This window comes from Eptesicus fuscus, chromosome 7 (genome assembly GCF_027574615.1).
Source record: "Eptesicus fuscus isolate TK198812 chromosome 7, DD_ASM_mEF_20220401, whole genome shotgun sequence".
NCBI classification, from domain to species: Eukaryota; Metazoa; Chordata; class Mammalia; order Chiroptera; family Vespertilionidae; genus Eptesicus; species Eptesicus fuscus.
Window position 1 is genome coordinate 12122657 of NC_072479.1, and position 17495 is coordinate 12140151.

At 39.2% G+C, this 17495-nt stretch overlaps 1 protein-coding gene across 2 annotated transcripts in view; it reads right to left on the reverse strand.

The window, feature by feature from the left end:
* The window catches only part of WASF3 (WASP family member 3), a 38129-nt gene that overhangs the window by 9677 nt on the left and 10957 nt on the right, over positions 1 to 17495 (reverse strand). The window contains exons 2-5 of one of the 2 annotated variants that reach the window (XM_008153369.3): positions 11766 to 11900; positions 9451 to 9604; positions 5617 to 5734; positions 732 to 907 (exon numbers count right to left, since the gene is read on the reverse strand). In XM_008153369.3, coding sequence (XP_008151591.1) covers positions 732 to 907; positions 5617 to 5734; positions 9451 to 9604; positions 11766 to 11900 — 583 coding nt within the window. The remainder of the gene's footprint in view (positions 1 to 731; positions 908 to 5616; positions 5735 to 9450; positions 9605 to 11765; positions 11901 to 17495) is intronic. The other variant, XM_008153370.3, reaches the window with a different exon arrangement.

Sequence of the window (17495 nt, forward strand, 5' to 3'; positions counted from 1 at the left end):
AACCATAATTTAAAATTGACTAGTCAGTCCCTGTTGTTCAATGAATCCCTTTTGTGACAAATGTGACTTATTGATCGCATCATTCACACCTGCAAGAAATATTTTTACTTAATTGCTAACACAATTTTAAAGTAAACACCAACAGAATTCTCGTGAAATCAGAGCACATAAGGTTAGTGAACTGAAGAAATAAATATCTTTTGTTCATCCCTTTTTACAAAGGTTACCAAAAAGAGCAAAGAAATTATTCCTTGACCACATCAATTACTACCTTCCGATTGTTTTGATATCAAATAGCAAAAGAAATTCAACTCTAAGCTAAAGAGTAAGACAAAGAATTAAATGATTACAATAAAAATGTAAGTCACTGGCAGTCATTAAGCCCAAATTCAGAATCCATGTTAAAATACTACATATCTAGATTAACTGAACAAGAAAGTAAGTCGGAGATATGAAAAATCATACAATGTGACCCAACGCAAAATAAAACTACTTTAAAATATTATTTCAAAATTCATATGTGTGTGTGTGTGTGTGTGTGTGTGTGTGTGTGTGTGTGTATACACAATTTATTTTTAAGAAAAGATGTGAAACATTCTGTGGCCTTATAAACACCAAAGCTATTATTACCAGTCACGTCCAAGGAATAAATAAAATGAAGCACTACTCAGAGGCATTACTACACACACACACACACACACACACACACACACACACACACACACACACACCTAGTATCTGGGGACAGGGATCCCTCGGAAGATGCTCCGTGGTACACACTCTGAGACAACCTGTTGTCGGGTCTGAGCTCTTTGTCATACGCCATCATATTCCACTCCTGGCGCCTGTTTCTGGCTTTTCTAACCTTTTTCACCTCACGGGTTGTGCCATCTATACGCTTTTGCTCCTGAAGTCCAAGAAAAGAAAAGCAAGCATGCCGAGACAGGAGAGAAAGGACAACAGGTTAAATGCAGTTATAATGCTCAGGACACAAGCATGATGTGCAGATAATGTCAGAAAATTCTAACACAGTGCCTACTCTTACCCAACACAGACCCCCCAAAAGTAATAAATACTTAACTATTTAACCCAATAAATGAAAATTACTCTGCTGCAACTACCAGAATTACTTACTATCATTTTTAGTAACAAATTTTCATCTTACTAGGCATTTAGCTGATTTTAAATATAACTTTTAGATCTATACTATACAGATGAAATGTCTGATGGCACCATACAGATAAATCATTTCCCACCCCTACACAATTTTGACTGGCTTGTTAACATGCAGTCTTTCAAAAAAATAATACAAAATGTTCTATTTCCAGTTTCTAAAAGAAATATTTAAGCTAATCCTGCAATGAGCTAAACCCAAAACAAAAACAAGGTACGAACTTACCTTCCCATACAAAGACTCATTCTTGCCCCAGCCCTACTTTGCCAGCAAAAATGTATCCAATAAATACTTGGGTACTTCTTTAAAGGCGAGAACAATTATTTCTGTTGTTTACATATTTTTCCTGGTACCCTCATAAAACTTTACGATCTTTTAGGACAAGAACTATGTGCCTCTAAGTTCTACACGCCTCTTACAGACCTTCCACACGTGATTTACCTAGAGTGCACACACAATCAATGCTGACTAAATGACCAAATCCAGGTGAGCTTAGAGGGCTTGCTATGTCTCAAACGTGCCAGGGATCGATGATACAAAAGGAAAACAACAACAACAACAACAAAAAGACGGGTGTCTGCCCTCACAGAGCCTGCAGTCCATTGGGGGAAGCCTACAAAATCACAGAAATAAATGTCTAATTATAATAAAACGCAGTAAAACATAAATGCACCACGTGTAGAATGCTGTCTAAGCTGGAAGTCAGGGACAGCGTCCGGGAGTGAGTGAGCGGGAGGACGTGTGTGTGAGTGGCACGGACTGCAGGGAGCCTGTCAGAGCAGGTAAGAGGGGACAGAGTGGGCACGGGCTCACAGGAGGAGGAGGAACACCACTTAGGAAAAATGAAAGAAGGTGAGAGCAAATGAAGGTTAATGGCCCCAAAGAGCTGAAAAGTAGGCAAGACCTTAAAGGCTACGTTAAAAATGTTGTTCTTTATCCCAGGAACAGTGGGAAAGCACTGAAGAATAAGAAGGGAAGGCTGACATATTGAAGAAGAAGAGGCATTTGAAAAGATCCTTCTAGGCTGGGGAGCACAGACTGAAGGAGAAAGGTAGAAACACCAGTGAGAAAGCTATTCAGGTTGTCCAGTGAGGATGGCAGGCAGCTCACGGTGGTAGTGAAGACACACGACTAGACTGTTTTCGGGTAAGGAGGTACAGACAATGTACTGGCAAAGAAGGTAAACGTGAAATTCACAGAACATATATAAAGGGTTAATAAAGATGAATAGATGTGTAATGCAAATTAGATTTTTTGGAGGGAAGGAGGGCTCATAAAAAAAGATAATATCCAGGAATGGAGGAGGCCTGTTAAGAATATAAACTGGTTCAGTGTTTTAAGGGTCAGGAGCAATAAGATGGTATCTTTCAAAATTTAAAACTCACATGCGACTTCTATGAATTTGCTCTGAAGAAATATCTGCATGTGAGTAAAGGGATATCTACTACAGTATTGTAATAGTAACAATTTAGGAACAACCTAAATATTCATTACTCTAGTAATGGGCAAATAGTTTATGATAACTATTAAAATGCTACATAACTTCATAAAAAGAATGAAGTACATCTTCAGTTATGGCAATATATGTGTATGTCTGTGTGTATAAGTTGTGTATAGTACAATTCTATGCATATAAAAATACTTTGTGAAATGTATATGCATATATTTATGAACTGAAAAAAATCTAAATCTAAAAATATGTGTGCCAAGCTGCTAAATGTTAACGTAGTTATGCCCATGGAAGAAAAACATATCCCCAAATTTTCTAAACTAATGCATTTACTTTAGTGTAATTTGAGCATTTCACAACCTGCATGTATTGTTTGTATACTTAAAACACACACACACACACACACACACACCACCACCACCACCACCACCACCACCACCAACAACAACAACAACAAAAAGGAGGGAGATTTCAATGGATTCCAATACACATCCTAATTAAGAACCACTGTATTAAATTAATTAGATTATCCCCCTTACTTTTAAGAGATGAATGCTAACATATTTAGGGATTGTTATAATAATTCTCTTTGCAATAGTTCAGCCTCCAAATTTACCCATCAACATGCACACACCACACACACAGAAGCCACAAATGACAAAATGTTAACAGTGATGCATCTATGCTCCAACTACACTGGCCTACATTCAAATCTCTAGAAAATGCCAAACTATTCCCTAGACCAGAATGATCTTAGCTACTTCAGAAGCATCCCACCTCCTCTGCCCTCCACTCCTCCAGCACCCTCTCACCTACATGTGCTCGCACATGCGCCCACGAGCACACCTGCACCCACACACTGACTTGAGCTAACTTCCATCCATGGTTGGATCTGTGAAAGATACCCCGAGGCTGTCCTTGACACTCCACTCCCTCTTCACTGTCATCCCCACCTTGTCATCTCATCCCCAGCACACCATACTTCTTCACACTTACCAGCATTGTAACTGCACACTTCCAACTACGTATTTATTTGAATAATTTAAAAAATGTTTTTAATGGATTTCTCACACCCAAATTTTCTAAACAAATTTTTCCTTCATATAGACTTGTCAATACCAAATTGAAAGTGACTTGCTTTCCAGAAACCCCAGAGGATTTCCAGAATGAAGGATATCTTGCCTCATTTTCTGCTCCTATATAAAGGAGATTTGTATTAGAATTTCTAATTTCTTTCCCTCTTTATGAGTTCCAGAGGGCTGCATGATTATTTAATGCTTGTTTCTCCCACTCTATTGCAATCTCCATGAGGGTGGTAACCCTGTCATTTTCACCACTGTTTATCCAGCATTAAAAGACTTTTTTTTTTAAGAGAATCTTAGAAGTATGGAACCCTGTCAAATCTCAGAGGAAAAGCGGGGTAAGGGTGAGGAGGGAAGAGATCAACCAAAGAACTTGTATGCATATATGCATAATCAGGGATACAGACAATATAGGGTGGTGAAGGCCTGGGGTGGGGGGCAGGGGAGGGTTAGAAGGGGTCCATGAGGGAAAAAGGGGACATATGTAATACTTTCAACAATAAAGATAAAAAAAGAATCATTATATAAATGAATGAATAAAAAATCCTTATCAGAATTTTATGTGTCTGAACAATGTGGAATGAGATAAAACTGCCAAGGAAATGATAACTAAATTTGATGACACAATAATTATACGTATATTATGACTGTTTTCCCCTGAAGAACACTAGTGAAAAATTAAATATTTTGCCAAAAGTATCACTGAGAAGGGAAACCTAGAAGGTAATTTAAAAGGACTTTTGCCTGGTTACTACCAAGAAGTGTGGGGATTAAGACTAACATAACTAAGTATCTGTTTCTTCTCTGTCCCAGAGAGTGGGGTCTTCCTTTTCTCCACTTGAATACTTCGTAGTTTCTTAGTTTGAATAATCCTCCACTTGAGTACTCAGCAACTCTTCCAAGATTTCCCAATTAATCCCAACCCATGAGCACAAGAAAAGAGGAAACCAAGCCTTTGGAATTCTCTCCTAGAATTCAGTGGTAACATCTTCCACTTACAGTGTGCAAATTGTTATCATGTACTCTGTTGTAAATCCTAGTTTCAAATTTCAAGTTATCTTCCATCTCAAATTGTCACTCCTATTGAGCTAAGACACCCAAATGCCTCAAAATCTTAAGACCTCGAACCCACAAAAAGGTAAGCATTTCTCTTAACTAAAGCACTCTAATATTTGTCAAGCAAACCAGATGGTCATTTTTAAAAAACATAGCTTACATATAAAAAGTCTTCGCAAATATTAGCCTTTGGAGAATTAACTCTTCTCAGTGGCTTAAGCCTAATTTCTGGGCCTCGAAGGAACAATTTTCAAAATATAAGTCCCCACACCTGCAGAGAGTGAGCTTGTCCCTCCAACCAAGAGTGCTCACAACCTCAGAAGCGCTTCTCAACCTTCAGACTGGCAGTGACCTTGCTCCCTCTACCCACCACAGGAGTCTCACGTCCAGTAAATATCATCTTCTGAACTTCCAGATCACACGCTTTTCAATCCAATATGAACAGCTCACTAAAGCATTAATTACAGCTAGGTGGCAATCCAGTTATGAAGAAAGCTTTAAAATGATGGAAGCAAATAATTATTTCTGATATGGAATACTGACTGCTTTATGAACTTTGAAAGAACAGGAGAAAAATTCTAAAACATGGTTACAAACAAAACTGAAATTTTAGCCACAACTTTTGTGAAAGCAAAGCAAGTGTTAGAGAACAAATCAAGAGTATTTACCGAAAAATAGTATTACTGTGTTAGACGGACTTGTCTGTATCCTCCTGTATAAACTACAATCTCTAAAAAACCTTCATCACTAAATCCAACATCTCAACCATTCAAGTAAAGAATTTACTTATTTCTTTCCAAACAAGAATCCATTTACACATTTATATGCACAGTTCCCCTAATGGAATTATTTACCTTTTGACGCCTTTTCTCTTTCCTTTTGTCTTCTGTGTCCTGTAGCATTTTTTCTTTCCAGAGGTCAAAGAAATAGGAAGGATCAGTATAGAACTTCAGCCCATCCTTTTTATCATCTCTATAAATCAAGATATTACAAGTCAGGGGGGAAAAAAGACTGTTAGATATCTTCATATGGGAATAACATAATTCTTTTTTTTTTTTTAATAGAGAGAAACATCGATGTGAAAGACACATATTGATTGGTTTCCTCTTGCACATACTCCGACCAGGGCTGGGAATGGAGCCTGCAACCTAGGTATGTGCCCTCAATTGAACCTGGGACCCTTCAGTCTGCGGGCCGACACTCTTTTCAATGAGCCAAACCTAATTCACTCTTAACCCATGAGATTATAACATCTGCAGGGGGCATTTTAACTGTCCTATACAGTATTAAGTTTCTCAGATTTCCTTACTTGAAAAAAAGGTGTAAATATTCAAGAACATCAACTTTTTCTAGAATAATCAGGTAAAAAAGTACACTTGCAAATTTAGATTTAAATATAGAAAAGTACTCCTAAAAATCACAATATGGCTCAGAAACAGTAATATTCAATACCTCAATTACTTTAGGAAATGATCTGTTTATTCCAATAGGGGGCTATTTACACAGAAACAGATGGATTCTTTACACACATACATTTACTTTTACTCTGGAGTGTCGATGTTATGAGGATAAAGATTAGTTAAGTACTTTGTCCCCTTTGCCCAATATCTAAAAATTCACTTAGGAAAAAAGAAAAACATTCATAGTATGTAAATGTGACTAAGAAAAACAGTAAAGAAATATTTTTAAAGTGGAAGTAACCAACAAAGAAAATTCACTTGCAGTCATTTCATTTTAAGGCACTGCTATAATTACTATGGTCTAGAGAATATTTCAAGTCTTTGTATAAGTTATTCATTAAAATAATGCAGCCAACATGATTTCAAAGTATAATATAAATCAATAGTAAATCTAAAACTAATGATATGAAGTAAATATTCTAGTCTATCAATGCTTTAAAAGTATCTGGCCTATAGAGAAAGAGAAACACATTTCAAATCAGTATTTCACTAAGTCATTTAAGGCACGGAGAGGAAGCAAAAATTAGTGAAATAAGTATAGGAAAGAGTTTATGCCCAAATAATCAAAGAAAGCTAAGTGAATTATTCAAGGGGCAAAGCCATCTGTCCTTGCATCTCCTGCTCTGCCATGTCCTGTAAACTCCTCATCAAATGATAAAGGCCTACTTCCTCTGAGGGCTATTCTGGCCACTCTCTGAAAACCACTGACAAACCAGTGCATTGTACTCTATACTTTAACCTCAGATTACTTAAAATCCTTTCTTTTCCAAATTTCTAACTGATAAGCAATGTGCAGTAAGAGATTTCATTAATAACATTATTGTGAAAAACATAATTTGTTTCCCTAAATACTAGACCTTCAATATAGATAAAAATATAGAAAGTTTGAGCATGAACTTGCTGCAAAATTTAAGATGTACAATAAATTCACATTTTAAAAGAATGAAGCTAATACTTAAATGAGGTCAGAAACTTACATAACTAAACAAATATTAACTTTGACATGAAAACATAAGCAGAAATGTCCTAGGTTCATAGAACTAAACACTTGATTTTTCAGTCACATTGTACTTCTCATATATTAACTATGTTAGGACAGTGTCATACTTAAACTCAAATGCAAAAGTTTGTGCTTTACATACCCCAAATATTACTGTATTGAGCAAAAAAGAAAAGAGAAAGAGAATTCATGGACATGGACTATAGTGTGGTGATTACAGGGAGGGGGAGGGGAAGGAGGAGAAGAAGTGGACATGAAAAATTAAATTAAATTTAAAATATTTTAAAAAGTACATTTGAATTGGCGCTGCTATTCTTAAACACTATTAAAAAGTCAAGGAGATTTTTATTTTCATAAAACTGAATATACACATACAATCCTATATAATATAGAGGTAATATGCAAATTGATCATCACTCCAACACACAAGATGGCCACCCCCATGTGGACACAAGATGGCCACCACAAGATGGCCAGCAGGGGAGGACAGTTGGGGGTGACCAGGCCTGTAGGGGAGGGCAGTTGGGGGGGAACCAGGCTGGCAAGGGAGGGAAGTTAGGGGTGACAGGGCCAGCAGGGGAGGGCAATTAGGGGCGACCAGGCCTGCAGGGGAGGATAGTTAGGGGCAACCAGGCCGACAGGGGAGGGCAGTTAGGGGCAATCGGGCCAGCAGGGGAGCACTTAGGCATTGATCAGGCTGGCAGGGGAGTGGTTAGGGGGTGATCAGGCTGGAAGGCAGAAGTGGTTAGGGGCAATCAGGCAGGCAGGCAGGCAAGCGTTTGGGAGCCAGCAGTCCTGGATTGTGAGAGGGATGTCCGACTGCCCGTTTAGGCCCAACAGGATCGGGCCTAAAAGGGCAGCCAGACATCCCTGGAGGGGTCCTAGATTAGAGAGGCTGCAGGCTGGGCTGAGGGATAGCACCCCCCGCCCCCCGTGCACGAATTTCATGCACCGGGCCTCTAGTGCATATATATATGTCAATTTGTTTTTTATGCAATTAAAATTTTAAGATCATCACAAATATTTCACCTTATTCCTAATTATTCACATGTAAGTGGTTAGTTGAGCACAAGCAAAATTACTAGTTAAAACTTCAGGCTCACAATACCACTATTTACATATACCATTGATTTTAAATACGTGTGCTAAAGCTTCCAGAAAAGTATCCTTGTTCCTTAGAAAAATGTGGCATCTTGCTCCTCTCCCATCAGTGTTTCCACGGGCTTTCACATTTTTTTGAGAGAACCTTTCTCTCCTTCCTGAAAGAAAGGAATGTAGCAGGAACTGCTGCTTTACCAACAGAGCTATAGGTCCAAACTGGATTCCTGGACCATGAGAAGGTACAGAAATTCAGACCAAGAAAAACTCTGGGCACCACTGAGAAGGACCAATGGCCTACGAAGGCAGTAAAAAGAAGCTAAAAACTCACTGAAATCTAAAAGGCCTGGGTAGGACTATCACCCACAGGGCTAATCCTGGGGGCAGTGAGGACCACCCCCCACCACTGTCTGCTCATCAGAGGCTGAAGGAATGACCTCCTTCATTCCTTCAACCTCTGAAGGTAAAAAGATGGGAGAGGAACTCGATGTGCAATGAGAAAGCATATGAAAAAGAAAAGGGAGACAAAGAAAGTGACAGGAAATATGGAAAGAAAGCACATGTTATGGGAGGTAGTACAGGTGTTGTAAAAAGCATAGTTTCTTAATGTTAATTTTTTGCATTATTTATTTTTCATTCTTTTTCTTGGAAGTCTGGTCCTGATAATGTGTCCTACATTTTACAATAACAGAACGTTAATTTGTTGACTATATTTTCACTCCTGAAAACCCCAAATGCTGCAGAATACATTTTTCTAAATTAAATAACAAATGTCTGCAGGGCTGAAATGCTGAGACGGCTATTTTGCTGCATTCTAACTGATTATGAGGTCCCTCTAAGAGTGACTTTGAATATGAGGAACAACATAAATACACGCAGTACTGTTATGTAATGTGCTCACTTCCACTTATAATGTCTACATTTAAAAGCTAATATTAGAACTCACACTTTTCTTGATAAGTTTATCTATATTTTAAAATATTAACACTTTAACAATACTGTACCAATGACTAATTTCACTGTAATACTACAGTTCTTACCTTCAAAGTTTGAAAGATACTTTCACAGCACTGTCACCCTCTTTCAACTTATCAATACTGACAAGGCCCTGGGAACACCTGAGGCCATACCTGTATGGTGTCAGAATGTTCAGAGGAGGTGGTTTATCACTCTGGTTGTAGATGTCAGCTACAGGGTTAGGAATGCTGTTCTTTGAAACCACCTGCTGGTCTTGGACTGTGGAACTTTTGAAAGCTTTTTTCATGTTGATATCCTGCAGTGACACTATTTAGAGAAAAGTCCTCAAGTTGAGTAATATCAAGATAGTTTAACTGTTTACAAATAAGTACAATTTGAGTCACAATCGTAAACATCTCCTAGAATAATCAAATAATGCTGTTGTTTTCATTTAAAGACATGCTAAAGTAGCATGAGCTCCTTCCCTCTCATAAATCACAGTGACCTCTGTGAAGGCATGTCTTTCTTCTTTTGTAGCGATCTAATTACTCCATTGAACCTAATATTATAGCATTGTTATTCATTTAAATAGTATTTATTGGAAATCACACAGAAATATAGTTATGAGTATAACAGTCATGTAAATATATAGATATGGGCATCCTGGGGAAGGCATTCGAACAGTTAATACCATTTAATTATAATACATGTAGGAAAGATTTCTGCAGAAAATTTAAACACTGTAAAAAAAAAGACATTACTTTTTTCTGGCACTATCATTAAAGAGAGACAGCAAAGCTTTTCAACACACTGTCCTAGAAATTACGTACATGATACAAAACTATACTAAGGAGTAAGAAAATCAGGGCTGATTATGCTTACTTACTTCTTATGTTTTTACAACTTTATACCTCATGTACTAACTCATCTGACTTTGAGACAAGCTTTCTGAGGTGGGCAAACTGGCCCATTAACCCACTTGACCAATGGAGCTGAAACTCATAAACCACAAATTAACCTTTTCCAGTGTAAGGTTTATCACAAGACTTTCCATTGTAAGAAAAAACAAACGAACAAACAAACAGAAACCTGAAGAAAGGTAAATATTTAAAAATCACTTTAATAGTAATCTGAAAGGCGAATGATTGGTTTAAGATGTTAAAAATTCCTTCTCTGAATAAACCAAATAGATATTAAAATTTTAGTTTTTTACAATAAAAGATTAATTTTAAAAATCAGATTAAAAACCTCCACTATTTTTGTTGGAAAAGTCAGTTAAATTTAAGACATTAAGATTTAAATGTTCTACATTTTTGTTAAATTTCTAATTCACTAATTTAATTCTGACCTTTGAAAAAGACATTTTTAAATGAGAGATGACTTCCACAAATAACCACATTAAAAAAAACCTTCACTTTTTACTACTACTACTATTACAGGTCTAGTAGAAAAATCAGATGCTAGGATCATTTTAATGCAATAAGAGAAACTATACCATTATATGAAGGTAAAAATGATTTTTAAGTTGAACATTTTTCTCAAAATAAACATGAAACGGCATTTTTTATACCTTTTTTACAGATCCCCCACCCCGCCCGAGTCTAATCTCAATCCTTTACTCAAAAGATATTGAAAGTGAAATTTTAAAAAAGGAATTGAGTTTTTTGTTGGAACTGTCACAATTTCAGGGTGCATCATCAAAATGATTACAGTTAACTAACTACACAGTACTTGCCAATATGAACATTATTTTAAGACCCCAAAGTCTGAAGGCTTTCAGTAAATGCTATTTCTAAGAAGTTAAACCATCAAGATTATTTTAAGGCATCAACCCTAACAAGAATATGGGGTGGAAGCCTTCACTCTGCACACTCGGTATATATAACCTGCCCTCTTAGTTGGACCATATCTTTGGACTGATTCTGTAATTTTTAGGTAAGAAAGTATCTTTAAAATAACTACTAATAGCCTAAATTAGGACTTCTAATACTGAATGCTGTCAAAAAAATCCTTTAAAACAAATACTAAATGGGTAAATTTTTTTTTTAAAAAAAGAGAGTATGGCATATGAGATACGACATGATATGAATCTCTTTTTTTAAAATAAATTTTTATTGATTTCAGAGAGAAAAAAGGAGAGAGACAGAAACATCAATGATGAGAATCATTGATCAGCTGCCTCCTGCATACCCCACATTGAGGAACGAGCCCACAACCCAGGCATGTGCCCTGAACAGGAATCGAACAGTGACCTTCTGGTTGATAGGTCGATGCTCAGCCACTGAGCGACACCACCAGGCTGATGTGAATCTTTTAATCGCTAATTAACCCAAAGTCGTGGGTTGTCCCCCCTCACTATTCTTCTAGCAAGAGACAAGATGAAATATCAGCATAGTAGCCCAAGGAAAAAGCAGTAATTGCCCTGCAATTAATTACTATTGTCTTGTCAAGATCACTGCTAGCTCATTGCTTTTGTGCAATTACGTACCCTCTTCCACTGTTGAATCCAGCTGGGTAACTTTGACAGCAAGGCGATCAATTCTGTCTTGAAGAGAATTTGCTCTGATGTAAAAGTTGTTAGCCTCATTAAACAACTCACCAAATATGTCTTCAGCATGTTTGCCTATAGGAGAAAATGAATGGAGAGAGCCATCTGTTAAGAACTGCTGAGGCGGCCTTCACACATTCTCACACTGCCGATTACTGTTAACACAGGGGATTTTGTGCAAATGATTATAAAAATAGAGTGTCACAGTCAAGGGCCTTTAGAAGTTTTGAAAATTTATTAGGGCTGTACACATATCTGAAATTGACCCAAAGTTTTAAGAATATTAAAATACTGCAGATAGTATAGAATTTTTATTTAATTGCTACATGAGCTATCACGCAAGTTGTTTCCCATTGAACTTTTTAAAAAATTACTCTGATTTTGCATGCTTTTTGTATAAATAGAATCTCAGTACCTAAATTTTCCTTTTACTTCCGAAGATAATTCAATAAATCATGTTGGTTTCTAAATTTAGGATTTTATCTTATTCACAATTAGAAAAGTTAGGTATCTTAAATTGCGCCTAACACTTTCAAATGGCATTAAATTGTTCTAATTCGTATTTTAAAATCTAAATACCAGTATATAGTGCTGACTCTGGAACTCTCAAAAAATCAGTATTTTGTATTCTGAGTTAAATTGTTCTGTATGTATCACTTCTACATTCTTGTAAGTGCTAGACACAACTACTTTCCTCATTTCTGAAAATCTGACAGGCAAGAAAAAAATCTGCCTATGTTAAATTTCCAGATTCTAACACCATTCCTTTAGTCATTCAACAAACATCTAGTCTGAGTGTGCGAGGCACATCTGCATCCTATCTCATCTGACAGAGATGCCACTTAAGATAAACTTTTTTAAAAATAAATCTTTATTGTTCAGATTATTACAATTGTTTCTCCTTTTTTTCCCCCATATCTCCCCATTACCGGGTTCCCTCCCCGCCCCCCCCCCCTTGTCCTTATCCATAGGTGTATGATTTTTGTCCAGTCTCTTCCCATACCCCCCTCACAGCACCCCTTTCCCCCTGAGAATTATCAATTCACTCCCATTCTATGCCTCTGATTCTATTATGTTCACCAGTTTATTCTGTTCCTCAGATTTTTAATTCACTTGATTTTTAGAATCACTTGTTGATAGATACGTATTTGTTGTTCATAATTTTTATCTTTACCTTTTTCTTCTTCTTCCTCTTTTTAAAGAATACCTTTCAGCATTTCATATAATACTGGTTTGGTGGTGATGAACTCCTTTAGCTTTTTCTTATCTGTGAAGTTATTTATCTGCCCTTCAATTCTGAATGATAACTTTGCTGGGTAGAGTAGTCTTGGTTGTAGGTTCTTGCTATTCATCACTTTGAATATTTCTTGCCATTCCGTCTGGCCTGCATAGTTTCTGTTGAGAAATCAGCTGACACTCGTATGGGTGCTCCCTTGTAGGTAACTGTTTTTCTCTTGCTGCTTATAAGATTCTCTCTTTGTCTTTTGCCCTTGGCATTTTAATTATGATGTGTCTTGGTGTGGTCCTCTTTGGATTCCTCTTGTTTGGGGTTCTGTGTGCTTCCTGGACTTGTAAGTCTATTTCTTTTACCAGGTGGGTGAAGTTTTCGGTCATTATTTCTTCAAATAGGTTTTCAGTATCTTGCTCTCTCTCTTCTGGCGCCCCCAAAATTCGGATATTGGTACGCTTAAAGCCATCCTGGAGGCTCCTTACGCTATCCTCACACTTTTGGATTCTTCTTTCTTTCCGTCTCTCTGGTTGGGTGTTTTTTTCTTCCTCATATTCCAGATCTTTGGTTTGACTCTTCGGGTGCGGTGGTCTACTCTGTATAGTCTTTATTTCAGACAGTGTATGCATAATTTCTGACTGTTCCTTTTCCATTTTTTTGGTATTCTCATTTAGGTCCTTGAAGGTCTCTTCAAGTTTCTCAGCGGTTTTTAGAAGATTCTTGAGTAACCTTATAAATATGGTTCTGAACACTGTGTCGTCCATTATTTTGCTTTCATCTATCTCTCCTACTTGTGACATACTTCGATGTCTCCACATTTTGGCTGCCTTCCTGTGTTGATGGAGTGGCTTTGTGTGGTCGGTGACCTATAGGGGCCGGTAGCTCAGCTTCCCCAATCACCCTAGGTGGTCGCTCTTGGTACTCCCCTTTGTGGGCTGAGTGGAAAGTCTTGGTGTAGTTAAAAGCTCTGATTGCTGTTGGTACACTGGGAGAAATTGACCTCCGGTCCAATTGGCTGTGAGGGCCTGCTGTGTCTATAACGGAAGAATTGCTGTGCTAGAGACACAGTAGGGCTTTGGTGCTCACTAAGTCTGCCTCTTGAATGTGTCCCTTATGAGAGTGGTTGAAATCTGGTGTCGTCCACACCAACAGAAAAGTCACTCTCACTCTCCGACCGATGGCCGAGAGTCCTGTAGGCGTCTGGGTCCCCCTGCGTGTCCCCAGAAACTGGAGTTCAGAGTGATTGGGATTGTTGGTATCACTGGCGGGAATTGATCTCCAAGCCAGTTGGCTGTGAGGATCAGCAGTGTCTCCGCTGGGAGAGCTTCTGTGCTCAGCTTGGATGGGGCGGAGTCTCAGGGTGGCGCAGACAAGCTTTGGTTTCCCGTCTGCTCCGCCCTAAGAGGGGCGGTTTCTCTGTGCCCGAATTAATGGCTGCGCGCCTCTGAGAGAAGGCAGCTTTCGAGCCTCTCCTGCTGCCTAACAGACCAGTTTCTCCCCAGCTGGGGCTGGATTTCAGTGCAGACCAGAGTTTTTGTTTTTCTCCTGAACGAGAAATCCAGTCACTGGGAGGGCTGTGCTCAGCTTGGATGGGGCGGAGTCTCAGAATGGCGCAGACAAACTTGGTTTCCATCCGCGCCGCCCTAAGAGGGTCAGTTTCTCCGTGCCCTAATCAATGGCTGTGCGCCTCTGAGAGAAGGCAGCTTTCGAGCCTCGTCCGCTGCCAAACAGACCAGTTTCTCCCCGACTGCAGCTGGATTTCAGTGCAGTCAGGAGGTTTTGTTTTTCTCCCAAACGAGAAAGCTAGCCACGCAGCGTCTGCTGCCCTCCCTCTCCGCACGCACTGCGAGCAAGCCTGCCGTGTATTCAGCCGCCCGCCCTTTCCGCACTCACGGATCTCCGCACCTCCACAGCTCCTGAGGCTCAGCGTCCCCCTCTCTTTTTTCTCTAGTTGTAGGTTTTCCACTCTGCCAGCTTTCCGGTGGTTCTGGATGGTGTGCGCTCTGTTTTCCAGTTGTAGTTTCAAAATTGTTGTGGTAGGCAACAGTTAGGTTTTTACCTTTTGCCGCCATCTTGGTTTCTCTAAACTTTCTTTTTAAGAACAGTTTTAAGTTCACAACAAACATGCACAGCTTCCCCCAACATCCAGGACCAGAGTGGAACATTCTATATAATAAAGAGGTAATATGCAAATTGATCATCACTCCAACACACAAGATGGCCACCCCCATGTGGTCAAAGATGGCCGCCCCAATGTGGACACAAGATGGCCCACAAGATGGCCAGCAGGGGAGGGCAGTTGTGGGCGATCAAGCCAGCAGGGGAGGGCAGTTGGGGGGGGAACCGGGCCAGCAGGGGAGGGCAGTTAGGGGCAACCAGGCCTGCAGGGGAGGGCAGTTGTGGGGGACCAGGCCTGCGGGGGAGGGCAGTTGGGAGGGACCAGGCCTGCAGGGGAGGGCAATTGGGGGTGACCAGGCTGGCAGGGGAGGGCAGTTAGGGGCAATCGGGCAGGCAGGGGAGCAGTTAGGTGTCAATCAGGCTGGCAGGGGAGTGGTTAGGGGGTGATCAGGCTGGCAGGCAGAAACAGTTAGGGGCAATCAGGAAGGCATTAGGCGAGCAGTTGGGAGCCAGCAGTCCTGGATTGTGAGAGGGATGTCTGACTGCCCTCGAGGGGTCCCAGATTGGAGAGGGTGCAGGTTGGGCTGAGGGACCACCATCCCCCCCACCGCACGAATTTCGTGCACTGGGCCTCTAGTTTGTTATAATTGATGAACCCACATTGACACATCATCATCACCTGGATCATTTTAGTTCCAGAGAATCACATGGTTTGCTCCCTCACCTCATCTAGGTCTACCCAAATGTCTAAGTGAGACTTTCTCTAGCAACCATAGCTAAATGGCAACACCTCACCACACACACACACACACACACACACACACACACACACACACAGAATTAAAGACTTTAATATTTAATCTTGTGCCAGCTGCTGAAAGCGGACAAGTGACTAAAGAGAAGAATACTGAAGGAACCATAATTACTGCTGAACAAGAATAAAGTGTTGCAATTACAGTGTTCAGTTTTACAACTTATTTGAAAAGCTTGATTTTAATCACTCTTTCAGTGGTACATCCATTAATAGCTAAACTAAAATAATTGAAGACCACACTGAGATAAGTGCAATTCATTCATTTTTTGCTGACCAAGTATCTTCTTATAGATTTGTCAGGCCCATTATAAACTTGTGTCCAAGTATGTCAGGTTGAGACGTATAAAAATTTTGCATGGATTTTAAATTGCACTTAAAAGTGAAGGTTCATTGAAAATAACCAGTATGTTTGTTGAGTCCTTTCTGTGGAACAAGAAACCATTCATGACAAAGTCCTTCAGAAATTTTAATACACATATCTAGCACCTAGATAATGGTTTGTCAAGATTTTGGCTTCTTGTTCTCCATTAAAAGGAAGTAGGATTCTTGGAAAAATGACTGGATATGAGGCTGAGGGTGAAAAAGTACAAGATAAATGTAGACTATCTTGCTACACTTTTCTTTAAAAAGTAAAGAAGTACTCAGAAATTGGTGGGGACATGGCAGAAGGACGCAGAACACAGCCTAAAAGGGCTCCGACTGGCCAAATGTGGGAAAATGTGAGCATCAAAATAAATAATAAAGACGATGGATTAAAACCCAGACAATAAATAAGAATCTATGAGTCCATATTGATACAAATAAACGAATGAATGAATAGGGGAAGAAGTGCAAACACAACAGAATTCCAACTAATAAATGTAAGATAAATTATGGAATGATCAAAATCACCATTCGCAACTACTACAGTAAGAGTTTTGAGCAAAAATCATCAATGAATGCTGAGACTAATGGGGAGAAGTGGGATGGGGACAGGATATTACAGTCATAGCGTGTCTCCCTGTAAGATACTCAATTATATATGGACAGGGATAGGGGAACCTTTACATTAGAAAACCCTATGGACAAAATGTTAACCAAAGATCAAAGTTAACGTGGGCACTCATGGGACAAACAGATAATCTCTGCTTCCACATAAAATGCACTGAGGACGATGTCTCATCACTCTGCCATACATAGTCAAACAATATCCTATATCTAACCACGAGGAAGCATCAGAAGATACAGACCAAGGGACAATCCACAGAAAATAAAGGCCAGTTCCCTTTAAAAATGGTAAGTCGCAAAGTTAAAGAAAGACTGAGAGCTGTTCCAGATTAAAGGAGATATATTAACATGTACATATGTTGAGGAGATGGAGGAGAAAGAAAAGCAGGGAAAAAAGATAAGTCTCTGAGGAAAAAGATGTGGTAAAATCTACACTAATAAAAGAGAAAGATGTAAATTGACCATACTTTCGCGACACCCACCAGCCAATCAGGAGTATGCAAATTAACCCAACAGAGATGGT